The 26,570-nt window shown below is 44.7% G+C and overlaps 1 protein-coding gene across 1 annotated transcript in view; it reads left to right on the forward strand.

Annotated features, from left to right (window-relative positions):
* The window catches only part of agbl4 (AGBL carboxypeptidase 4), a 1,365,393-nt gene that overhangs the window by 1,118,536 nt on the left and 220,287 nt on the right, over positions 1–26,570 (forward strand). Inside the window, exon 10 of the mRNA XM_072510915.1 lies at positions 9,619–9,771. Within this exon, the coding sequence (XP_072367016.1) occupies positions 9,619–9,771 (153 nt within the window). The remainder of the gene's footprint in view (positions 1–9,618; positions 9,772–26,570) is intronic.

Here is a 26,570-nt window from a genome sequence, read left to right on the forward strand (position 1 = left end):
TATGGAATCTAAACTTTCTCATAATTATTGACACTGGGGATATTTTAATTTTCAAGTCTGTAATATTTGAGTGCAAAACACAGGAACTAAGCTGCTGCAGCATTTTCTGATTGTAAATTCAAATGTTATTCATGAAAATGTATGCAATAATCATTTACAATGTAGTGTATTATAATTAGTTTCATTATAAATTTTATACTGAATGAAATGCATTGTCATGTAAAGATCAGCAAAGGAAACTGAACCAGCTGACCTCTAATTTTTAACAGCTAGAACTAGGTTTCACACTCCAATTGCATAAGTCCTGCACTTCCATTGTCAGAGCTCAAGAAATAGATATTTTCAGCATTATTAATGTTACTTTTTCATTCATAGAATGTGTGCATCGTTGACACGGCCACCATTTATTTTCCATCCCTAATTGTCCATCCCTAATTGACCTTCAGATGTTAGTTCTTAAACAGCTGCAATCTGTAGGTAAGGTACCTCCACCATGATATAGGTAGGGAGTTTGACTCAGTGCCGATTAAGGAATTGCGATGCATTTCAAGCCATGTCTGACTTGGAGGGGAACTTATTGATAGTGATGATCCCATGCACATCTTGGGCGAGATTCTCCGACCCCCCCGCCGGGTCGGAGAATCGCCGGGGCCTGGCGTGAATCCCGCCCCCGCCAGTTGCCGAAGTCTCCGGCACCGGATATTCGGCGGGGGCGGGAATCGCGGCGCGCCGGTTGACGGGCCCCCCCGCTCGATTCTCCGGCCCGAATGGGCCGAAGTCCCGCCGCTAAAATGCCTGTCCCGCCGGCGTAAATTAAACCATCTACCTTACCGGCGGGACAAGGCGGCGCGGGCGGGCTCTGGGATCCTGGGGGGGGCACGGGGCGATCTGGCCCCGGGGGGTGCCCCCACGGTGGCCTGGCCCGCAATCGGGGCCCACCGATCCGCGGGTGGGCCTGTGCCGTGGGGGCACTCTTTCCCTTCCGCCTCCGCCACGGTCTCCACCATGGCGGAGGCAGAAGAGACTCCCTCCAATGCGCATGCGCGGGAATGCCGTCAGCGGCCGCTGACGCTCCCGTGCATGCGCCGCCCGGAGATGTCATTTCCGAGCCAGCTGGCGGGGCACCAAAGACCTTTCCCGCCAGCTGGCGGGGCGGAAATTCATCCGCCGACGACCTAGCCCCTCAAGGTTGGGGCTCGGCCCCCAAAGATGCGGAGGATTCCACACCTTTGGGGCGGCGTGATGCCCGTCTGATTTGCGCCGTTTTGGGCGCCAGTCGGCGGACATCGCGCCGTTTCTGGAGAATTTCGCCCCTTGTCTTTATTGTGCGTGGTAGACATCACAAATTTGGGAGGTGCTTTCGAATAAATCTACACAAGTCCCGGCAATGTCCCGGCTGCACCCTAATGTCTCCATCAGCTCCAGGATGACCTCTTCCACAGGCTCAGCATCAGCCTGGGACCCAGCTGGGTCTTGGGATCAAGCAGACCTCCGACTGTTGTCTCACCTGGGGATTCCTGCCTCCACCTGATGTACTTCAGCAGCAGTGTGGTGCTCACCAGATTGTGCCCCAGAAGCCTGACCACTAACATTTCCCACTGAGGGGCGTATATCTGCGCTGGTGGAGGGTGGGGATGACAACTGTGACGCCTTGATCATGTCATCCTCAGAGCTCTCCTCCGAGGTGTTGTCCTGGGAGGTTGGAGAGTGTGCCACCCGGGATGGGCTGACACCTTTGGCTGCAGGACTGCGGGAGAGTGGACATACAGTCGGTGAGAGGGATCGGTCAGTCAGTAAGGCAATAACAACTCATGTTGAAAGGTTCTTTGGCTGGAGCCCAGTGGTTCTTCACCTCTGTGGAGTCCGCCAGCCACCTTTCTCGAAGATGGTGAGGATTCTTCTGTCCGACACACCACCGCCAGTCTGGGCCCTCTCCCGGCAATTGTGACAATTGCTTTTCCTGAGGAGACACAGAGAGGACATCATTAGCCACACAAGCAGTTCACAGTGATGAAAGGAGGGGGGGTTGTGAAGGAAGGGTTGGGGGGGGTTCAGCGAGAGGGGTGGTGTGAAGGGACGGTTGGGGAGGTTGAAGGGGGTGTGGAAGAAGGGTTGAGGGTCGCATGGTGAGTTGGGGGGTGGATGCTCGCGTGGGGGCAGAAAGGTCTCCAGGGGTGGGGGATGAGGGTGGGGGTGGGCGTTGGTGTCTACTCACTTGTGCTGCCGGGTGTAGTTCGTTGACCTTCTTCCTGCACTGGACGGCATTCCCCCTGGTCACACTCCCAGCGCTCACAGCCACGGCCACCTCATCCCAGGCAACACTCTAGATGGTGGACAGGCTTTGGGAGGTCAGAGGTGAGTGACTCACCATAAGATTCCTAGCCTTTGACCTGTCCTGGTAGCCACAGTATTAATATGACTAATCCATTTCAGTCTCTGATCAATGATAACCCCCAGGATGTTTATTGTGGGGGATTCTGCGATGGTAATGCCATTGAATGTCAAGGTACGGTGGTTAAATCCTCTCTTGTAGGAGATAGTCATTGCGTTGCACAAATGTAACTTGCCTCTTGTCAGCCCAAGCCTGGATATTGTCAAGGTCTTGCTGAATTTGGACATGGACTGCTTCATTATCTGAGGAGTCACGAATGGTGCTGAACATTGTGCAGTCATCAGCAAACATCCCCACTTCTGACCTTATGATGGAAGGCAGGTCATTGATGAAGCAGCTGACAATATTTGGACCTAGGAACGCCTGCAGTGATGTCCTGGAGCTGGGATGATTGACCTCCAACCACCACAACCACCTTGTAACCATGGTGGAATCCAAACTGAGCGTCCGTGAGCAGGCTATTGCTGACTAAGTGCCGCTTGATAGCACAGTTGATGACTCCTTCCATCACTTTGCTGATGATGGAGAGTAGACCGATAGGGTGGTAATTGGCTGGGTTAGACGTGTCCTGTTTCTTGTGTACAGGACACACCTGGGCAATTTGCCACATTGCTGGGTAGATGCCAGTGTTGCAGCTGTACTGGAACAGTTTGGCTAGGGGTGCGGCCAGTTCCCGAGCACAAATCTTCAGTACTACTGCCGGGATATTGTCAGGACCCATTGCCTTTGCAGTATCCAGTGCCTCTAGCCGTTTCTTGATATTTTGTGGAGTGAATCGTATTGGCATCTGTGATGTGGGGACCTCCAGAGGAGACCGAGATGGATCATCCACTCGGCACTCCTGGCTGAAGATTGTTGCGAATGATGGGCTTCTCCGTCATTTTGGATGGGGATATTTGTGGAGCCTCCTCCTCCAGTGAGTTGTTTAATTGTCCACCAGCATTCCCGGCTAGATGTGGTAGGACTGCAGATCTTAGATCTGATGCGTTCAATGTGCAATCGCTTAGCTCTGTCTGTTACTTGCTGCTTATGCTGTTTGGCACACAGGTAGTCTGTGTTGTAGCTTCACCAGGTTGACAACTCATTTTTCGGTATGCGTGATGTTGTTCCTGGCATGAACTCCTGCATTCGTCATTGAGCCAGGGTTGATCCCCTGGCTTGGTGGTAATGGTAGAGTGGAGGATATGTCGGGCCATGAGAATGCAGTTTGCCATTGTGGTAGACAATTCTGCTGCTGCTGATGGCCCACAGCGCCTCATCGATGCCCAGTCTTGAGATGTTCGATCTGTTCAAAGTCAATCCCATTCAGCACGTAGTGCCACACAACATGATGGAGGGTATCCTCAATGTAAGGACAAGACTTTGTCTCCACAAGCATTGTGCAGTGGTCACTTCTACCAATACTATCATGGACAGATGCATCTGCAGCAGGCAGATTGGTGAGGATCAAGCATGGTTTTCCCTCTTATTGGTTCCCTCACCACCTGCTGTAGTCTATGCCCTTTAGGACCCGGCCAGCTCGGTCTGTGGTGGTACTACCGAGCCACTCTTGATGATGGACATTGAAGTCCCCCACCCAGAGCGTATTCCCTTCCCACCTTCAGTGCTTCCACCAAGTGGTGTTCAACATGGTGGCTAGAACGTGGCAATCAGCTGAAGGTTTCCTTGCCCATGTTTAACCTGCAGCCATGAGAGCTCATGGGGTCAAGAGTCAATGTTGAGGACTCCCAGGGCAACTCCCTCCCGACTGTATACCATGCCGCAGGGGTGATTGACTGGATGCATGTCCCCCTACCTAAAGGGATACCACTCAATGAACGTGCAGCTGATTTGTGACCATTAGCTGTGCATCATACACGTCTGTACCTGATATCCGGGCAGTATGCACAACGCCTTCACCCTGACACACTCGACGATTCCTGACATAGAACATAGAACGATACAGCGCAGTACAGGCCCTTCGGCCCACGATGTTGCACCGAAACAAAAGCCATCTAACCTACACTATGCCATTATCATCCATATGTTTATCCAATAAACTTTTAAATGCCCTCAATGTTGGCGAGTTCACTACTGTTGCAGGTAGGGCATTCCACGGCCTCACCACTCTTTGCGTAAAGAACCTACATCTGACCTCTGTCCTATATCTATTACCCCTCAGTTTAAAGCTATGTCCCCTCGTGCCAGCCATTTCCATCCGTGGGAGAAGGCTCTCACTGTCCACCCTATCTAACCCCCTGATCATTTTGTATGCCTCTATTAAGTCTCCTCTTAACCTTCTTCTCTCCAACAAAAACAACCTCAAGTCCATCAGCCTTTCCTCATAAGATTTTCCCTCCATACCAGGCAACATCCTGGTAAATCTCCTCTGCACCCGCTCCAAAGCCTCCACGTCCTTCCTATAATGCGGTGACAGAACTGTACGCAATACTCCAAATGCGGCCGTACCAGAGTTTTGTACAGCTGTAACATGACCTCCTGACTCCGGAACTCAATCCCTCTACCAATAAAGGCCAACACTCCATAGGCCTTCTTCACAACCCTATCAACCTGAGTGGCAACTTTCAGGGATCTATGTACATGGATACCTAGATTCCTCTGCTCATCCACACTTCCAAGAACTTTACCATTAGCCAAATATTCCGCATTCCTGTTATTCCTTCCAAAGTGAATCACCTCACACTTCTCTACATTAAACTCCATTTGCCACCTCTCAGCCCAGCTCTGCAGCTTATCTATATCCCTCTGTAACCTGCTACATCCTTCCACACTGTCGACAACACCACCGACTTTAGTGTCATCTGCAGATTTACTCACCCACCCTTCTGCGCCTTCCGCTAGGTCATTGATAAAAATGACAAACAGCAACGGCCCCAGAACAGATCCTTATGGTATGCCACTTGTAACTGAACTCCATTCTGAACATTTCCCATCAACCACCACCCTCTGTCTTCTTTCAGCTAGCCAATTTCTGATCCACATCTCTAAATCACCCTCAATCCCCAGCCTCCGTACTTTCTGCAATAGCCTACCGTGGGGAACCTTATCAAACGCTTTACTGAAATCCATATACACCACATCAACTGCTCTACCCTCGTCTACCTGTTCAGTCACCTTCTCAAAGAACTCGATAAGGCTTGTGAGGCATGACCTACCCTTCACAAAGCCATGCTGACTATCCCTGATCATATTATTCCTATCTAGATGATTATAAATCTTGTCTCTTATAATCCCCTCCAAGACTTTACCCACTACAGACGTGAGGCTCACCGGTCTATAGTTGCCGGGGTTGTCTCTGCTCCCCTTTTTGAACAAAGGGACCACATTTGCTATCCTCCAGTCCTCTGGCACTATTCCTGTAGCCAATGATGACATAAAAATCAAAGCCAAAGGTCCAGCAATCTCTTCCCTGGCCTCCCAGAGAATCCTAGGATAAATCCCATCAGGCCCCGGGGACTTATCTATTTTCAGCCTGTCCAGAATTGCCAACACCTCTTCCCTACGTACCTCAATGCCATCTATTCTAATAGCCTGGGTCTCAGCATTCTCCTCCACAACATTATCTTTTTCCTGAGTGAATGTTAGAGACTCCCCCCTCCTGCTTGGGGGGGTTTGCTACTGGACGACAGGGGCTATCCACTCTGATCATGGCTGATGATGCCTATCCGGAGGCCACAGACCGAAGGGGAGACCTGCTACAACGAAGGCCATACAGCAACCATTGATGTGATCGAGCAGTGCATCAGTCTCCTGTAGATGCGGTTCAGATGACCTCCACTATGATGCTGAGAAGGTCGCCCACATTGTGGTGGCCTGCTGCATCCTCCACATCATCGCACAACAGAGGAGCGATGTGCTGGAGGGGGACGATGAAGGCCAGACCTCTTTCAACGAGGAGGATGCAGGGAAGGGGGAGGGGAGGGTGGGCTGGACATGGGGCCCAGGCAGGCACGAGAAACCACACAACGTGTGCACCAAGGCCAATACACAAGGGATCCTGTGATCACCTCCAGGTTCATCGACTAGAGGGGGGGGACTGGCCAAGGGCAGGAACACTGTATCCCAACCCCAGACTCCCTCACTCCTCCCTTTACCATCATTATATATATGTAATTTGGGCGGCACGGTCACACAGTGGTTAGCACTGTTGCTTCACAGCTCCAGTGTCCCAGGTTCGATTCCCGGCTTGGGTCACTGTGCGGAGTCTGCACGTTCTCCCCGTCTCTACGTGGGTTTCCTACGGATGCTCCGGTTTCCTCCTACAGTTCAAAGATGTGCAGGTTAGCTGGATTGGCCATGCTAAATTGCTCTTTTGTCCAAATAAGTTAGCTGCGGTTACTGGGTTACGGGCATGTGGTGGAGGCGTGGACTTAAGTAGGATGCTCTTTCCAAGGGCCGATGCATACTCGATGGGCCGAATGGCCTCCTCCTGCACTGTAAATTCTATGATTTACATAACCTTGCTATTTTTCCATCATTATATTGAGTTAATACTTCTTATTTACATTTCTTCAGCTCCAACTTTTCATCCTTATTTACATTTCTTCAGCTACAACTTTTCATCATGCTCTGTGTTTCTAAGTTATCGTGGTATTCGTGACACACTATTCCTTTACGTTAATGTAATCTTTTGCTTCCGGCTAGCCATGTCCTTTGAATTGTTGTCAGTGTTCATTGTACAATGACAAATTCACAAACTTACTTTCCTTTTTGCATATTTAAGGAGCAATTCTCGTCAGTCAAAGATATCCATATAACACTCCGTTACAGGATGTACAAGGACTTGAAATTGATGCCATAACCAGATTGCATCCTGGTAGCATTGATCTGTTATCTAGGATCATTCCACAGCTGGATTAATAATATTTATATTATTCACGACGCTTGTTAGCCGTTCCATTTATGATACAAGATCATTACTTCAGATGCATTGTGATTATCTGATTTTTTTAAAAATTAAAGTTAATTGTTCCATTTTTCAGGAATTGCATGTTCAATTATTTTCAGCTAAAAAATATGCATTTATCCCATTTTTCACAAAACAAACTGAAAATTTGGTCCCTGTGTCTAAACCACACAATGTGAAATTTTCTTTGGAGTTATTTAAAATTGCGTAGCAGCTTATTGACCATATGAAATGAAAATTGCTTATTGTCACAAGTAGTATTCAAATGAAGTTACTGTGAAAAGCCCCTAGTCACCACATTCCGGCACCTGTTCAGGGAGGCTGGTACGGGAATTGAACCGTGCTGCTGGTTTGCCTTGGTCTGCTTTCAAAGCCAGCGATTTAGACCTGTGCTAAACCAGCCTATTACTTGGTGGGTAAGGTCTTATGGGTTAGTGTTTAATTATCATTCAGCCAAAGTCATCATTTTTAATAAGTCTTCAAAATATGGACGTATCCCAAATACAACTCCTCTGAAGCAGAAAGTAAAACCATTCATTGTTCAGTAGCTACTGATATATACATTAGAGAATTTTTTAACAATCAATACTGATCAGTTGATTCTTACTGACATATATCATCCAAATATTATCAACTTATATCTGACAAAACTGTTTGCGATAATTTGTTGAAGATGAAGAAATACCTGGGACTTCTATGTAGTTCATTTTGACCTTTATTAATATTAGAAAATTAATTTCTGAGCAGAAACAAATGTATTGCGTCTGCCGAAAAAGATGAATACAAACCCTTAAAGCCAATTTTTCTTTAATTTGTCAGTGTACATGCTTGCAATTTGACATATACAAGTCTACTGTCAGAGCTCCAGTTATTTTTAAGAAATGGTGTTGCATATGAAATATCAGTAAGCTGTGTGCAGCTCAGATATGTGCACATTTAATTTATCCTGAACACGTCCTGAATTAGCTGAGCTTACGGATATACCCATTGTATTTAATGTCTGTCTGTGCGATACTATCCCAGAGGCGGAAATGGCACTTTATATTTCAAATTTGTCCTTTTCCTATCATTTGAGGAAATTTGCCGATTATAAGAATTTTACCTTTTATTAAGTCTCAATCTCCTTCAAGCTTCTGATAGACTGGCCCTAACAGCAGCCGCTTTACTTCTTTATAGGCACCATCCATCAGCCTGACATGGCTGCCGATGGGCCAGTCATATTGTCTATATTTCATACACAAACATCAGAGCTGCTGACAGCACTTTGCACACTAGGAAATTGCTTCTGCTGTGAACGGAATTTAAAATAGAGTTGCTTGTGCTCCAGTATGCGTTTATGACCTTAGGAATCGAAGTGTTGTCGTGAATAGATAATGTTGTGACGTTCATGTATATGATCTTTCATTTGTTTTGAGTTACAGTTTTCAGTGCAGTTCTTTTTATTGATTAGAAATTCTGGGGGGGGTGGGGTTGCTATTAATTAAAACAGTTTCATCCTGGTACATCGTGGGTTTTCCAAAATCTAGATTTGGTTTTATTTATATATCGTAAAAGTAGCTGCCGGGAAGATGAAGTTCATTATTTATTGTTCAAAACTTCAAAACAAATATATTAAAAAAGGTATTATATAAAATCCTGCATTGCAGAGCCAAGTTCAGTGAGGTAGAAAGCTCAATATAGCTGTGGATACAGATAAAACCTTAATGCATCTGCACTACTTTTGAAGATAACTGCTGAAAGAACATTGGAAAATATGTTATGAAGAAAGCCTATTTAAAATCAAAGGAAAGTACTTTAAAAAGAGAGAATTTTTTTTGTGTGTTCTTTATGTAAGATTTCTTTGTGTGTTCCTAATGAATGTCAGTATGGTAAAATGATGTTCCTCTTTGGCAAATTGAATAAAAATTAGCACATTATCCACTGTATTTGGAGTTCTGTTATTTTTCAGGTAATCACAGTTTCAGTAAACACTCTCCACAGCCGAAGCACAAGCGACACTTCCAGGAATTAAGTATCAAGACAATTCCAATGAATTATCTTTTACATCATTTCATATTACACCCCATGCAACAATTATGAATTTAAGTGACTGAAAGTTGCAACTCCCTTAAAATGTATCCACATTACCATCCACAGAATATCATAGGCAACCGGTTATCACAATTTACTTTATTCCCAATTTGGATTAATCTCCCAAAGCCTTGACCTTAATTTATTCAGGAAGGCAAAGTTAAAGCATTTTGATAAAACATTTCAACCTTGAAGCCAGTTTATGTATTTTCAAGTTACGTTTCGCATTGACTTTTATCCTCTCTCACAGAAAGCAAGCATGGAATTCTACATTGACATCCATGCTCACTCAACCATGATGAATGGATTTATGTATGGAAACATCTTTGAGGATGAAGAGAGGTTCCAGAGGCAAGCAGTCTTTCCCAGGCTTCTGTGCCAAAACGCTGAGGACTTTTCATTTGTAAGCAGTTTTTCTTTAATTATTAGAATTTCTATTTCAAAATATTTACCAGATTTTTACAAATTTATTTGCACTACAACAGAGACAACTTTCTTCTCTTGAGGTTTGCCTGTTTATTTCTAAAATATTTTATTCATACATCAGCACTTTGTTCACAATTACTGGATATGTCTTTGGTAAATAACTCCCATTACACAACAATTAGTAAGTGACCACAGGGAAGAATGTATTTAGATCCTATGTGTAGCTGAGTTATCAATATATTTTATAAAGTTAGAATCAGATTCATGATTGACATCCTCATTCAAGAAAGTCATTAATTAAACTCCATTTGTGCCTGTGATAAATCACTTAGCATTATGCTGCATTCACAAAAATACTGAAATAGCTTTCATACAGCAAAATAGTAAAATTATTAAAAGAACTAAAGCACATTTATATTTCATCCATTTTTGAGTTCTTTCATATTTACAATAATATTTGCAAAACTCATATTTTTCCTGGAATATTTTGACTGCTCTCTTTAATAATGGTCTGAATGCATTGGAGTGGGATTTTTACAACGGGATTTTTGTGGGCGTTGCTGTATTTCTAGTTGATTGTTTAACATGCAAATTGAAGCTCTTCAAAAGCCCTGAGCATATAGATTTGAAGTTGACTCTTAGATTGAACATGTCGCTGAAGTGTAACATTTTACTTTGAGGGGAGAAAAACTTGATCTCGTGCATTATGCTCACAGCCAGATATCTCCTCTTGACGGAGCACTAGGCTGGCAGTGATGTCAAAGTTTTATAAAGGGCAACAGTTCTAGAAAGGTAAACAGAGGCACAAAATTTAGGAGAAAGTCAAGTCAATATAGATAGAAGGCATGCACATTATATACAACAAATTTGAAATTTGTACAATTCTATTTTCTCTGCCTCTTCCAACACAAACAAATTTGCTCCGATTTTAACCTAATCCATCCAGTGAAAATCAGTTTCCATTGATCCTTGGGCGTCTCTATTCTGGATATGTTGGCTGTACACGTCCAAACTAATTTCTAGGCCAGAGTGATGAGAACTGAGTCTTACAAAGCTCTGCTATGATCTCGTCCAGCAATGACTATTGGATCTTTTTGGCCACATCAACAACAACTTACATTTAGAAAGCACCTTCAATATAGGAAAATGTTCTGAGGTGCTTTACAAAAGTGTTATCAAACAAAATTTGACATTGTTTTGCGAAAAGAGATAGTAGGCCAGATGACCAAAAACTTGAATAGAACTGTACGTTTAAAAGGAATTCTTAAAGAGGGAGAGTAGTAAAGAAGTAGAGAGATGGAGGGGAGAGAATTCCAGATATCAGTGCTGAATTTTATGAATATCTGGTTGGTAGATATCATAGAAATTGAGAAACAAAGAAAACAGGAGCAGGAGTAGGTCATTCAGCACTTTGACTCTGCTTCACCATTCAGTATGATCATGGTTGATCCTCTATCATAACGCCACCACCATATTCCCATGCTCTTCCCATACCAGACCCCTTGACACATTTAGAGTCTATGGCCGGGATTCTCCGAAATCCCGGCTAAGTGTTAACGCCGGTGTAAACACCGGAGTGGTATACGCCGGCGTCAACGTGCTTCCTAGCCCAGCAATGCAGCAATCCTCAGGGGGTCAGCAATGTACTGGAGTGCTGCACGCTGCTCCAGCACCGAAAGGCGGCCCTGCATGGTTGCCGCTGGTCCGCGTATGCGTGCGATGGCCATCTACGTGCCGGCACATGCGCGTGGTGGCCATCTCCGCGCCGGCATCGCACAACATGGCGGAGACCTACAGCGGGCCCGTGCGGAAGGAGGTAGGCCCCTCCAGATCACAGGTGCCCGCCGATCGGTAGCCCCCGATCGCGGGCCTGGACGCCATGGAGGCCCTCCCCCGGAGTCAGATCCCCCCGGCCCCCCCCCCCCCCCCACCAGGACGGCCACCGCGGTACCAGGTTGGAACCACGCTGGCAGCCCCCGACCGGCGCCGCGTCGAGTATTGCGGAGTATCGCGCCCCGGAAACCAGAGCACCCGGAAGAAACCCACGCAGAACCGGGAAGAACATGCGAACTCCGCACAGACAGTGACCCAGCGGAATCGAAACTGGGACCCTGGCGCTGTGAAACCACAGTGCTATCCACTTGTGCTACCGTGCTGCCCAAGTGAAGATGTTCTCCTCATCTCAGTTCTAAATGACCTCCCTCCCTATTCTGAAACTGTGACCTTATTCTTGAGGAAACAGTCTGTAAAGTCCTGTAAGAATTTTATACATTTCAATGAGACTCCCTCATTCTGCTGAACTCCAGTGAATACAGGCATAGTCAACCCAATCTCTCCTCATTCGCCAATCTTGCCATCCGAGGAATCAGTCTGGTGAACTTTCGCCGCACTCCCATAGCAAATATATCTTCTCTTAGATAAGGAGACCAAAATTGCACACAGTACTCTAGGTGTAGTCTCCCTGAAGCCCTACAGCTGCAGCAAGACATCCTTCCTCCTATACTCAAGTCCTCTTGCAATGAAGACCAACATACTACTTGCCTTCTTAACTACTTCCAGCACCTTCATGCTTGCTTTCAGTGATTGGTATACAAGGACATCCAGGTCGCTTTGTACAGCAACAGTTCCCAATTGATCACTATTCAAATAATACTCTGCTATTAAGTTTTTCCGACCAAAGTGGATACCTTCAAACTTTTCCATGTTATACTGCATCTGCCATGTATTTGCCCACTCACTCAAATTGTTTAAATCACCTTGAATCCTCTTAACATCCTCTTCACCACTCTCATTGCCACAAAGTTTTGTGTTGTCAGAAAGTTTTGAGTCATTAGCAAACTTGGAAATATTACATAGGTATCCTTTCCTCACAGTCTTACAAAATTCAAATAAAATATTGGGGTTTCTGCCCAGTACCCTGGCCACTGCTGGGGTCTGGTCCGGGGTCGTAATAGGAGAAACCTCCAAACTGCAGGGATACAGTTCTTGGAGGAGGACCGGAAAAGGAGACTGAGAAAGGAATACCAGCAATCTAGACTGCAAGGACCGATCCTATCTCCCGGAAACTCCTGCCAAGTGTACAGTCGGAGATGCGGCCCTAGGACCTGGTGCATCAGCTTTGCAAGGATCCACAGAACCCATGACCATTAACACAGAGTTCCTTGGGGGGACAATCATACCCCTTAGCGAATGATCGCCGAAGAAGAATATGTATTGTGAATATCTGGGACCCAAGCACTGATCCCTGCAAAACACCACATTCAGATTCTCCCTTATCTATTCTGCTAGTTACGTCCTCAAAAAATCACCAGTCGGTTTGCCAAATATGAATTCACTTTCATAAATTCCTGTTGACTTTGTAGACCCTGGGGATTTATCGGTTTTTAGTTCCATTAATTTCTCCGACACCATTTTTCTAGTGATACTAATTTCCTTCAATACTTTTGTCTCACTAGACCCTTGGTGCCCTAGAATTTCTAGGTTATTTGTGTCTTTCTCCATGAAGACAGAACTAAAAGTAGTTGTTTAATTGCTCTGCCATTTCCTTGTTCCCCATTATCAATCCTTTTGTTTTAGACTGCAAGGGGCCCACGTTTGTCTTCACTCATCTTTTTCTTTTTGTGTACTTACAGAAACTTCTACAGTCCGCTTTTATGTCCCTTGCAAGTTTACTCTTATACTCTATTTTTCCCCTCTTAATCAATACCTTGGTCCTCCTTTGCTGAATTCTAAACTACTCCCAATCCTCAGGCTTGCTATTTTTTCTAGCAACTTTATACAGCTCCTCTTTGGATCAAATGCTATCCTTATTTATTTCTGTTGCCGGGGTTAGGATGCTTTTCCAGTTGTATATTTGTGCCGGATAATAATGTATAACTATTAGCCATTGCCTATCTACCGTCAAGCCTTTTAATTAAATTCCCCAATCTATCTTACCCAGCTTACCTCTCATACCTTGGTAGTTTCCTTTGTTTAGAATTAGGATCCTAGTTTTGTATTGGACGACTTCACTTTCTATCCTCATGAAGAATTCGAGCATGTTATTTTTTCATCTGGTGTCTGACTACATAGGAATCGTCCTTAGTGTGCCAATAAGTAATAGATTGTTAACAGAAGCTAGATTTGGCAAAATAATCTGATGATTCTGCAGGGAGTACAAGATTAAGACCTACAAAGTGTCATGAGGCAAATTGAATATTGGATATTGAATGCAACAAATTTCCAACTTACATTAAAATTTTAAAATAAACAAATAGAGAATTCTGCTCAAAGAATGCCTCCCTACCTGAATTTTATCAGGCCTGAAAGAATGGTAGAGCCTGGAGGTGGGGGTGGGAATGTGGCTGTAAATCAGGAGGGAAGTTGTGTTCACATGGAAGCCTGACTTTGTGATGTTATTTCCTAATTCTACAAACAGCAGAAAGATGAAGGGAGGACTTGCTGCTACAACATAGTGGGATGTCAATTTAGTTTATTTGGAAGGTACAGTGAAATTGCAATGAGTCAAACATTGATGACACAGTTGTCAACCATTCCTGTCAGCAGACTAGAAAATCCCATAGAATAATGCCAGTGATAAACTGAAATTCGGCACTGGTAACTCTGGATTAGTCGAACTTGTCATATGACCATGCCGACTAATCAGAGCGGAGTTAGACCACATAAACACATGAAATCATGAAGCTCAGGGTAAGCCATCATTTTGACATCAAGAGCTCCCTGTGACAAGATGTGCAGAACCTGAGAGTTTGACTAAACTTGCAAGAAAATTAAAAGTGTTTCCAATCGGAGGAAAGGTGAAGTTAATAAATAAGAGGGAAACTGTGGCATGAAGCAGATATCATCACAAAGGAATGGGACATTCCACCATCAAGATTGTCCATGATTATGAAACACTAGGCAAACATCTTGAAACAGTTGACAAACAGACATGCTCTCCAGCAAGGAAGAAAACGAGAACCCTGCATATCCCAACATTGAAGAAACTCTACTCATGTGGTTCAAGATAGCCCGAACAGATAACATTCCTGGTCCAGACCTGCAGGAAGGAAGCCACCCTGGCACAGAAGGTGGACCACATGGAGTTCACCTGCAGTGATGGATGGCTAGACAGATTCAAGACACAGCACAATATGATCTTCTGGATGTTAAGTAGTGAGGGTGCTGCATTTATAATAGCAATTACATGATTGGCACCAAAATGGATCTGACCGCATCTTGAATGTGTATGCACCAAGGAATACATTCAACGTGGATTAAATCAAACTGTTTTACTCTCTTTTGCCAGGCCAAGCAAAGCATGAATGCATCACTGCCGTAGTTTGCAGCAACAAGGATGACACCGAAAAGCTGCCACTTCTTGCGATAGGAAAGTCCAAAAAGCCAAGTTGCTTTGCGAATGTCAAGACACTACGCATGCAGTATGAGGCTAATAAAACCACCTAGCTAGCCACCAGCATTTGAGGTGTAAATTGTAAAAGTGGACAAAACATCTCAATGACAGAAAAGGAAGATTATCATCAATACGAACAACTGCGCTGCGCATCCTGACATCGTTGACCTGAAGAGCATCAGACTTGTTCTTGCCTTTCACCACCATGCCCAGGTTCCAGCCAAAAGAACAAGAGAAACTGGGAACCTGACAGTTGATTTCTCAAGTTATTGAGGCCATTGATAAGATGCACTCCACCTGCCACTTCATGCTGATCAATTCAACCCACCCAAGGTATAACTCTTATCAAGAAGGCTGATCTGGAAAAACACTCCCATGCAGGACTTCAACGCAAATTCCACCTGGGCAAATGAATCATTGGACATGCCAAAAAAGTACCTGGTCTCAAACCAACCCAACAACTGCCTGGTTTCAACCTTCCAAGGAAAGAGTGGTCCACCCTCAACAGGTTCAGGACCGGTCACAGCCCCTGCTTGTTAAATCTCCACAGATGGGGCATTTGTGCCAGCCCCCTACTTAATTGCAGGCGATAGTAAACTGTGCACCACATCATAGAAGAACGTCCAATCCAAGGACAGGGCATTTTGTGTTTCACAAATGGTGCGTGGAATCATGGGCTTTTAGAGCACTGACAGGTTAAAGGTGGCTGCAATGTGTTGAGGCCTCTTGTTAGGACCCCCGTACGACAATCCCAACAATTTGAAATTTGTAAGACTGTGAGGGAAGACTACCATACCACAGGACTGAGAACACTGACCAATAGTTATCTTTTATGACAAAACAAACTTTAATTTAATCACATTAGCAACACAATAATAGCTTTCTAATTAACAATTAAAACAGTTCTTAAATAAAAGGAAAAAAAATCTTTAACTCACTAGGCGCGATTCTCTGGCCTCGTTTGCGCTCTTACTCGAGCGAAACGAGGCCGGTTAATAGCGGGAGAGACGGAAAACAAGAAACGTGCCAAGCATCAAACCGTTTGCAATCAACCGGCCCACTCCTGTAGGCGAAATTGGGATCTCGCCTTGGCATGGCAAGTAACCAATTATCACCACTTAAGCCATTTTTCCATATAATTAACGGAGCCACCCATATCCTCCCATCATTCAGAGGCCTTCCCAGCAAGTGGTCACGCTGGCGCCGGTGAGTACTCCTTTTGAAAAACATGAACCTGGCGGATAGGCTGCTACGGGAAGCCGAGGAGGTGATCAGCCATTCAGCCATCTTTGCTCGCAGGCAGTGAGCCCAGAGGCACTGGTCATGCTAACCCTGTGCTCCTGGGGGGAGAGGGTGGGTGCAACCGAGGTGCAGCCCGGTTGGAGGTGGGTCATTTGCAGAAGGGCAGAGAAACCCAAAGAAAGGCGATGACATGGTGGTGACTCTAGGCACCTTGCACCTACCCTGATTTGTCGCTGCCACATTGAACTCATGGACAAGGCGATGGTATGCCACCATCCTCTGTCTAGTGTACTGGATTTGGTTCTCCTTAAGTATTGCTAAATAATAAGCTGAGTCACGGTATTACTCATGGCCTGGGTGGACTTCTCCATTATTAATGCATTGTTACATATAGCCTATGTCAGCTCTGCCAAATGTTTCCTTACTTCATGCTGCAAATCCAGAAGTTGCCATGCTATCTCGATTCTGGAGGCCCAGCATCAGCCTTGGGTCAACGTGGACCAGGCCTCCCACAGTCCTCTCATTGTCAGAGGCCTCAGCTGACACAGCTTCTGTCCGCATATGCTCAGCAGCTTGTGATCTTGAATCTAATCACAATCTCAACATGAGTGTTTCAGTGCTGGTGGAGGATGTGGGGTAATGAAAAGATGGTGCAATTTCTAAGGATGCCTCCTCCTGCTCCTCTGAAGTGGATTGCTAGCCGCCCCATCTCTGTGGTCCTTCTGGAATGCCAAGACCTCCGTGAAAGAACAGAAACATTTCGGGATTAAGGGTTCCACATCTCCTCACACCAATCATGCCTGACGTGGAGCTCCAGAAGTGCTGTGGACACATGAGCAACATACCTCCTCCCTCGGTTCGGTTGATATTGTTGTCTCACCACCTGCTATTGAACCGCAGCCCTACGAGCAAGCACCTCCTTCTCTGTCATTGACAGAGTTCTAATTTCTTGGATGCCTCCATGAGTCTTCACCCACTCCTTGGTGTTGTTTGTCCTTTTCACCTGCAAACAGAAGGAGGAACATCATTCGTTTTCTCATGAAGATTCGCACATCACTTATGCTGGTGGCAGCTCTTTGGCCTGTGATGGTGGTTCAGTAATGCTTCTTCCTTACACCCGCTTTCAAGGGACACGGCATGGGTGAGCAATGACACAGGGCTGGCTATTGCTGCACCACCGCCATGATTCAGAAAGGATTTGCTGCTCCTGCACCCTCTTGCACTGCTGAGTGATCACTGCCTCCTTTACCTATGCACCAGCCCATGTAGCCACATGCAAGCCCCAAAGAGGGAGGTGGCATGGAGTACTCACCCTGGCGGGGTGAAAGTGGTTATTGATCCATTTGTGGCACTGTGCCCATGTTCGAGAGGATGGGAATGTTGGGACCCTATAGCTACGAACCTCCTCTGCAATCTCTATCCAGGAAGGAGGGTCTTTTCTTACAGCCCTTTGGCTTTCCCTTGCATCATGAAGGGAGGCATCACTAAATTGTCATCTACCAAGTGTCTTCCTTCTGGCATGTCAATAGCAGTCTCCCAGACCACAAGGGCGGAAGAGTAGAGAGTGCAGCCATATGGATGGAGGAGCCCGGAGTGCAGGCGCAAGAGTCTTCAGCACTGTTGTTGAGGGACTCCTGAAGAACAAGGTCACACAGCAGTGTTGGCAGTCCAGTAAAGATGGCATCAGTGATATGAAGCAGATATAGGCACCTCATTGTCTGTCATATTCTTTCATTGGATGGGTCCCACACCTCCAGGCCATTAATTGGTCGCCATATGACTGCTCATACATCAACAGTACACGTTTCTGGTGTTGCATCTGAGATGCATGTAGAGTGCGTAAAATGCAGCCCATTATTTGGGCAGTAAACTGAAGACTGTCATAATTAAAATCTTCCGTGTATCAGACTGAGGTCGATTGAACAGTTTTCTATCTGCCTCAGCCTCTGTCACACCAATCCTGGTCTCCATTCAACTTGCCTCGTTTTTATTTATATGTATTCGAACGGTTAGCTTATTGTAGAGCAGAGAACTGAATAGACACATCAAAGACTGCTTTACGTTACAAATTATTGCTGACTCTGTACCTAAGTGAATGTTACATTATTTTGTCTGAAATTGCAGGATCGGGATCAGAGAATCCCGCTCTGTGACTCTTTGGAGATCATTTTGGCAAAAAAATGAAAAATACTTGTTTCCTGACGGCAATGTGTCTAATCACTTGCAGCTCAGGTATAACATTTTAAAAACAAGCTTTATTTTAAGACAACCAAGAAAAGCAAAAACATTACATAATTTGTGGTGGAAAATCTTAAAATTGAAAAACTGATCTTTGTGATTACAAAATATATGGAGCTGGATTCTCGCTGTCGGGATCTCTGTTGCGCCGGCAGCACACCCACGCCTGGGGATTTCCAGACAGTGTGGGGCTGCCACAGTGGGAAACCCCATTGGTCGGCTGGTGAGACGGAGAATCTCGCCATTGGCGGGGGCGGGCCGCACCAGAAAACTGGTAGGCCGAGATGGAGAATCCCGCCCCTGATTTACAGCTTGTTCAGTGTTCCATATTCAGAAACAAAGGGACAGAAATGCATCTTGGGCAATGACACAAAGCGAGTGGTATCAGAATGGCTGCTGGTTATACACAGCACCTAATATTTTATTTCATTGACTGCAAAGGAATTGAATATCATATTTTTCATATAACAAGCGCGGTTCTGATATTAACATTTTTGTGCCACCGCCCATACTTTTGAAAAAGCTATTCCTTGAACAGCAAGCAGAACAAAATGTTTGCGGAATTAGATTAAAACCTTTACTTCAGCAAATATGAATGTCCATAAACCAGACTGAAGAAACCAGGTAGACTGCATAATTTCTTTAATTGTCTTCTAATAATCTTACATTTAAAAAAGCAATAGAAATTTATGACCGAACAGTAAATAGAATAGATAGAAAATGTTAATCAAAGTTGCTGGCAGGAATCATAATCATTCAAATTTACAGTAACTGTTTTCAGATATGCCTGCTGCATATATCAGAATCCTACTTCTAATTCATTTTGGTAAAATATCAACATCATTTTATATGGTTAGAATAGAACAGTTTACTTGTCTTCTATTATGTTCCAAATATCTGTTGACATTTCTAATTATCCAGATCCTTGGATCTTCTGTTACTAGATAGGAATGGCTATAAATGACAGGGATTGAAGCAAAAATAAAATCAGAGTTAAATAATAAATACCATATAATTGTCATCTCATATTTGTATGTGTAATAAGTGCCACTACAGTAAATATTCCACAAAAGCATATATCAATTGTCCTGTTTCAATGATTATTTGGGGAAGGTAAGATGTGGAAGATATATTTTAGAGCTAAATGGTTTATAGAACTTAAACGTCTGGGTGTTACAGACCACGTAACTAACTACAATGCTAGGGCGGCATGGCGGCACAGTGGTTAGCACTGCTGCCTCACGGCGCCGACAACCCGGGTACGATCCCAGCCCTGGGTCACTGTCCAAGTGGAGTTTGTACATTCTCCCCGTGCCTCCGTGGGGCTCACCCCCACAACCCGTGTCATGTTCCTCTTATGCGATGTACGAATTCAGGGACTTTTCCAGTGTCCCTGGCTCTTTCATATGCAAGAAAAGTGTCCAACTGCAGCTTCTATAAGACCACTTGACGGCTCTGGAGCTGCGGTTGGATTCCCTTTGAAGCATCCACGATGCTGAGGAAGTTGTGGATAGCACGTTCAGTGAGTTGGTCACACCGCAGTTAAGAATTACTGAGAGAGATAGGAAATGGGTGACCCCCCAGACAGAGGAAGAGTAGGAAGGCAGTACAGGGATTCCCTGCAGTCATTCCCCTACAAAACAGATATTCTGTTTAAGATGCTGTTGGGGCAGATGGCTCAACATGGGAAGGTGGCAGCAGCCAGGTTCATGACACAGTGGCTGGCTCTGCTATGCAGGAGGGCAGAAAAAAGAGTGGCAGAGCTATAATGATAGGGGACTCAATGGTAAGGGGAATAGACAGGCATTTCTACGGATGCAAACGAGACTCCACTGTGGTGTTCTTTGTGTTGCTTATTTCAGGATGCTTGGCGTAGTGTTCACAAAGACCACAAAATAGTTTGAACTTAAACAAAGATGTAAATTTCTTAACACTATTAATTTGGATTCGACACGTACTCCTAAAGAATACACAGTTGATTATTAACATTTAAACTACACTCATCTACAGATAATCTTAATACGGATATAAATTATGATCTGCTCTCACTTATACGATCTGTATTTCTGATTCTTTCTTGCTAACTCCTGCACACACTCTCCCACAAGGCCTAGCATCACTGCCTTATATAGTTGTAACTGTAGCTCCCTCTAGTAGCAATTCTAAACACTGCATTAACCCTTGCAGTTCTTAAAGTTATACTAATACCACATCCCCCTTTCCTTGTAAAAGAAAATTATTATAACATTGGTTGTGATATTTTCTTTAACCATTACACTCTATGTGTGAATCTGGTATTCATCATAAACTTGATATATGCTGTACATTAATTTGTAGATAACTGTTACATCATTTAGATGATAAAATGATTAATTATACAGTCATCACAAATTAAGTCTTTCAGGTGGTCTTTTTCTTGCGGATCTTCTTAACGGCGTCGTCAAGGTACTCAATTGCTCTGCCACATCTTCTTGCTGTGTCTGTCTCAAGTAAGGATTGGGAAAATAAATGTCCTTGAAGATTTTATCTGGTTCAATAACATTCTCAAGCTGAGGTTGAGCATTATTCTTGATTCGTAACAGTGCTCATCTGTTGCTTCTGAACCATGCTCGGTTTTGACCAAGTATAACCTTGGTGTTACTTGTTCTAGAACTTTTGCAACGTGGTGCCATCCTCCTTCAGGATTCTGAATCCGTACAAAGTCGCCTTTTTGAAGTTCAGACAAAAGTCTGGCTCGTTTATCATAATGTGGAGATGCTGGCGTTGGACTGAGGTGAGCACAGTAAGAAGTCTTACAACACCAGGTTAAAGTCCAACAGGTTTGTTTTGATATCACTAGCTTTCGGAGCACTGCTCCTTCCTCAGGTGAACAAAGAGGTATGTTCGTTTATCATAGTCCTCTTTTTGTTTTTTTTCCTTTGATATGATACTCTTGTGTTTCTCTCTATTATCCATATCAGGAATGATGATTTCAGGTAATGTGGTGCGAAGTCGACTACCCATTAGCCTCTGTGCAGGTGATAATCCAGTTGACCGTAGTGTTGCTCTGTAGGCTAACAACGCCAACGATAAATGTTGATTATCATCAATCGCTTTGCGGAACGATTTCTTTATTATTCCTACTCCTTCCTCTGCTTTGCCATTTGACTGAGGATAACATGGGCTTGAAGTAATGTGATTGAAGTTGTATTGCTCTGCAAACTGTGTCCATTCCCAACTTGAGAAACACAGACCATTGTCAAAGACAACGTTAAGGGGTATCCCATGGCGTGCAAAAATTGATTTTGTTGCCTTTATTACAGATATGGCTGTCGAATCATTTAGCATCATCACCTCTGGACAGTTGGAGGAATAGTCTATGACCACCAAATAGTTACGACTATGGAAATAAAACAAATCCATGCACACTTTGTTCCATGGACTGGTAACGATTTCTATCTCTTTCATGCTTTCTTTGCTCTGTGCTAGCTGATGCATCTGGTAAATTGTGCATTGTGGTACATATTGATCAATGTCTCTGTTGATTCCCAGCCAATACACCGACTGTGTGGCTCTTCTACGACATTTATCGATGCCCAGATGACCCTCGTGAATCTGCTGCAGGATCCCTAAACGTAAACTGGCAAGAATCACAGTCCTATCTCCCTTGAGCAGGAAACCATCTATTGCAAAAAGATTATCTCTTATCTCTCGAAAGGCAGATCGATATCCAGTAGACCATCCTTCTTTTACGTATTGCTTAACCTGCTGGTTAATCCTTTTCAGTTTTGGCTTTGGTTCTGCGTAGTTTGCGGTCAGACACTGGTAGTATCTCGGTAAAGAAAGAGGCTTGAGATTCCACTATTTGGACTATCTCGGGTTCTGATGTGTCAGCATCAGTGGTTGTCTTGGATTCTGATGTGACAGCATCAGTGGTAGCTTTGGAGAGGTTGTCCACAACACCCAAGTCTTCCGTTGACTCTTCATTTAGGTCAGTTGAAATACTGGTTGAGTGAACCCTTTTAACTAGCTTCAATTTTTCACAAAATAATGATTTCTCACCCTCTGCAATCTTGAAGTCAATGGGTATCTCAATTTTCCCATTTCTAACAGGACGGCAGGATCCTCTTGTGACTATCATGTTACCATTGTAATTTGTGAGCCGACAAGTGGATTGCTATATCAGTGGTGTCCTATAAGCTTGTCTTAAATATCTTTCCATGATAATATTTACGTGTGCTCCTGTGTCAATTTTAAATGGTATTTGTTTGCCATCTATTTCTCATGAGACAGTCCACGCCTTAATTATCTTTGAGAGCTCTTGCACTGATCTATCATTGTGATCCAGTGAATTAATCCTAGTGACTGCTCCTATCATGAAAGTATCTGAAAGTGTATACGGTGAGCAATCCTCTCTATCGGCTACAATGTTAGATTTTTTCTCTTCACTCTTAACCCGATGGATCCATCTGAAATCACTGTAGGACTTTTAAAATTTGGTTACTGGAGAAGTTGCTGATAAACGACACTGTGCTGCAAGTGTTTCAACTTGCAACAATTGGAATATTGTTTGCCTTTTGCCAGACAATTGTTTTTACTGTGGCCGTGGCCACAGCGTGTGCACATCATCACGTCGTGATGTCACTCTCAAAATGGCCACCAGCCATTGTATGCAGTTTTCTTTGTTGCGACACAGCATTAATAGAGTCAGCCACTTTTCACGATTTTGTGCTCTTTTCTTTTGCCACAATCTCTGTATTATGCAGTCGATGCCTGTTAACTGGTCTTGCACATATTAATCACGTCTTCAAGCAGTAAAACTGGTCATCTTAGCATTTTCCTATGCAAACGTTCGGCATTTATCCTGAGCACAACTTGATCATGCAGCGTTGAATCGGCTGCTGAGGAAAAGTTATAGGACTGCACTCTTAGTTTTAAAGCTGTTATGAAAGAATCTACCGACTCCCCTCTTAACTGCAGCCTTTTTCTGAATATGTAGCGCTCATAGGTCTCATTCACCTGCTTCTTACAGTGTGTATCGAACTTTTGTAGCACCATGTTGTATTTAGTTTTATCCTCATCAGCACTGAATTCAAACAAATTAGAAAGTTCTAATGCTTGCGGTCCAGCCAAATTCAATAGGAGTGCTATTTTCCTTTGGCCAGAGGCACTTTCAAGTGCGGAGGCAGAAAGGAAAACGTCAAACTGTTGTTTAAAGAAAGTCCAGTTCTGGCATAGTTTACAGTCTGTCCAGAAGTGGTCAGGCTTCTTCAGACCCTCCATCATCTTCCGATTGGTATTTGTCATAGATTTTCTGAGTTTTGTAGCTTCTGGATTGTTTCATCAATCTCCTTATGCGAATCTTTCCTAATCTATCTGTTGCTTATCTGACATTATACAAATGTACAGCATGTGAAGAGTTAATGTTAGCCACTAGAGGGAGCTAAGGGACAGTACTATAAATTGCACTGGCTCTTAAGCTAAGGGGAGGAGATTAGACTGGAGCTGATGAAGATAAGATTCATAGTGTATTGCAGTGTTAATTGAGATATAATAGTTATAATTAGTAGAAAGAGATCGTGTTAGTAAGTGTAGCTTAATTCTTACACGTATGTTTGCTATTCAGAATAAGTGTCAAACTCAAATTTAGTAGTGTTAATAAAATTAGTTTCGTTCTTCAAAAGAGCTTTGTGTATCTTTGTGATCACTACTCCTTCCATCCTGGAAACCCCTCACAAAGACCACCACAGCTTACTAATAGAAATAGATGCCTGGTACCATGTGGTGTTCTTTGTGTTGCTTATTTCAGGATGGTTGGTGTAGTGTTCACAAAGACCACAAAATAACTTGAACTTAAACAAAGCTATAAATTTATTAACACTATTAATTTGGATTCGACACATACTCCTAAAGAATACACAGTTGATTATTAACATTTAAACTACACTCATCTACAGATAATCTTAATACTGATATAAACTATGATCTATGCTCACTTACACTATCTGCACTTCTGACTCTCTCTAGCGCATCAAGTTAGATAAATCCCTGAGACCTGATGAAATGTATCCCAGGACATTGTGGGAGGCGAGGGAGGACATTTTGCGTCCCCTAGCAGAGATATTTGAATTGTCAACAACCACAGGCATTGTGCCTGAAGATTGAAGGGTAACAAATGTTGTTCCTTTGTTTAAAAAGGGCTGTAGGGATAAGCCTGGGAACTGCAGACCGGTGAGCCTAACATCTGTGGTGGGTAAATTGTTAGAAGGTATTCTGAGAGACATGGGGCGCGATTCTCCACTCCCACGCCGGTTGGGAGAATCGCCTGGGCCGCCGAAATTTCCGGGGCCGCCGGTCCGACGCCCTCACGCGATTCTCCCAAGCGGCGGGAACGGGCCGGTCGAGTTTCGCAGGCCGGAGAATCGCCGGAGATACCCAAAATGGCGATTCTCCGGCACCCCCGCTATTCTGAGGCCCGGATGGGCCGAGCGGCCAGGCCAAAACGGCAGGTTCACCCCAGCGCCGTCCACACCTGTTCGCTACAGTCGTGGGCGGTGCGTGAACGCTGGGGGGGCGGCCTGTGGGGGGCAAGGGGGGATCCTGCACCGGGCTTCACCTTGAATGTGGGGTGGCCCGCGATTGGTGCCCACCGATCGTCGGGCCGTCCTCTCTGAAGGAGGACCTCCTTCCTTCCGCGGCCCCGCAAGATCCGTCCCCCATCTTCTTGCGGGGCGGATTTGGACAGGACGGCAACCACGCATGCGCGGGTTGGCACCGGCCAACCCGCGCATGCGCGGATGACGTCTGTTATGCGGCGTCGGCCGCGTCATCGATGCGGCGCCGCTTTTACGCAGGCGAAAAGGCCTGGCGCGGGTAGACGACGCGGCCCCGATACTGGCCCATTGTCAGGGCCTGAATCTGCCGGGACCGGGGCCGTTCCGCGCCGTTGTGAACCTCAACGGCGTTCACGACGGCACGGCCACTTCGGCGTGGGGGTGGAGAATCCCGCCCAGGATCTACAGGCATTTAGACAGGCAAGGGCTAACTAGGGAAAGTCAGCATGGCTTTGTGAGTGGAAAGTCATATTTGACGAATTTGATTGAGTTTTTTGAAGGGGTAACCAAAAAAGGTAGATGAGGGCAGTGCAGTCGACGTTGCCTACATGGACTTTAGCAAGGCCTTTGACAAGGTACCTCATGGTAGGTTGTTGCATAAGGTTAAATCTCATGGGATCCAGGGTGAGATAGCCAATTGGATATAAAATTGGCTTGATGACAGAAGACAAAAGGTGGTTGTAGAGGGTTGTTTATCGAACTGGAGGCCTGTGACCGGCGGTGTGGCGTAGGGATCAATGCTGGGTCCAATGTTATTTGTTACTTATATTAATGATTTGGATGAGATTTTAGGAGGCATGGTTAGTAAGTTTGCAGATGACACCAAGATTGGTGGCACAGTGGATAGTGAAGAAGGTTATCTCGGATTGCAACGGGATCTTGATCAATTGGGTCAGTGGACTGATGAATGGCGAATGGAGTTTAATTTAGATAAATGTGAGGTGATGGATTTTGGTAGATTGAATTGGGGCAGGGCCTACTCAGTTAATGGTGGGGTGTTGGGGAGAGTTATAGAACAAAAAGATCTAGGAGTACAGGTTCATAGCTCCTTGAAAGTGGAGTCACAGGTGGACAGGGTGGTGAAGACATTCGGCATGCTTGGTTTATTGGTCAGAACATTGAATTAGGAGTTGGGACATGTTGCTGAAGTTGTACAAGATATTAGTAAGACCACACTTGGAATATGGTGTACAGTTCTGGTCACTCTATTATAGAAAGGATATAATTAAACTAGAAAGAGTGCAGAAGAGATTTGCAAGATACTACCGGGACTTCATGGTTTGAGTTATTAGGAGAGGTTGGATAGACTGG

This window comes from Scyliorhinus torazame, chromosome 7 (genome assembly GCF_047496885.1).
Source record: "Scyliorhinus torazame isolate Kashiwa2021f chromosome 7, sScyTor2.1, whole genome shotgun sequence".
Lineage (NCBI taxonomy): Eukaryota > Metazoa > Chordata > Chondrichthyes > Carcharhiniformes > Scyliorhinidae > Scyliorhinus > Scyliorhinus torazame.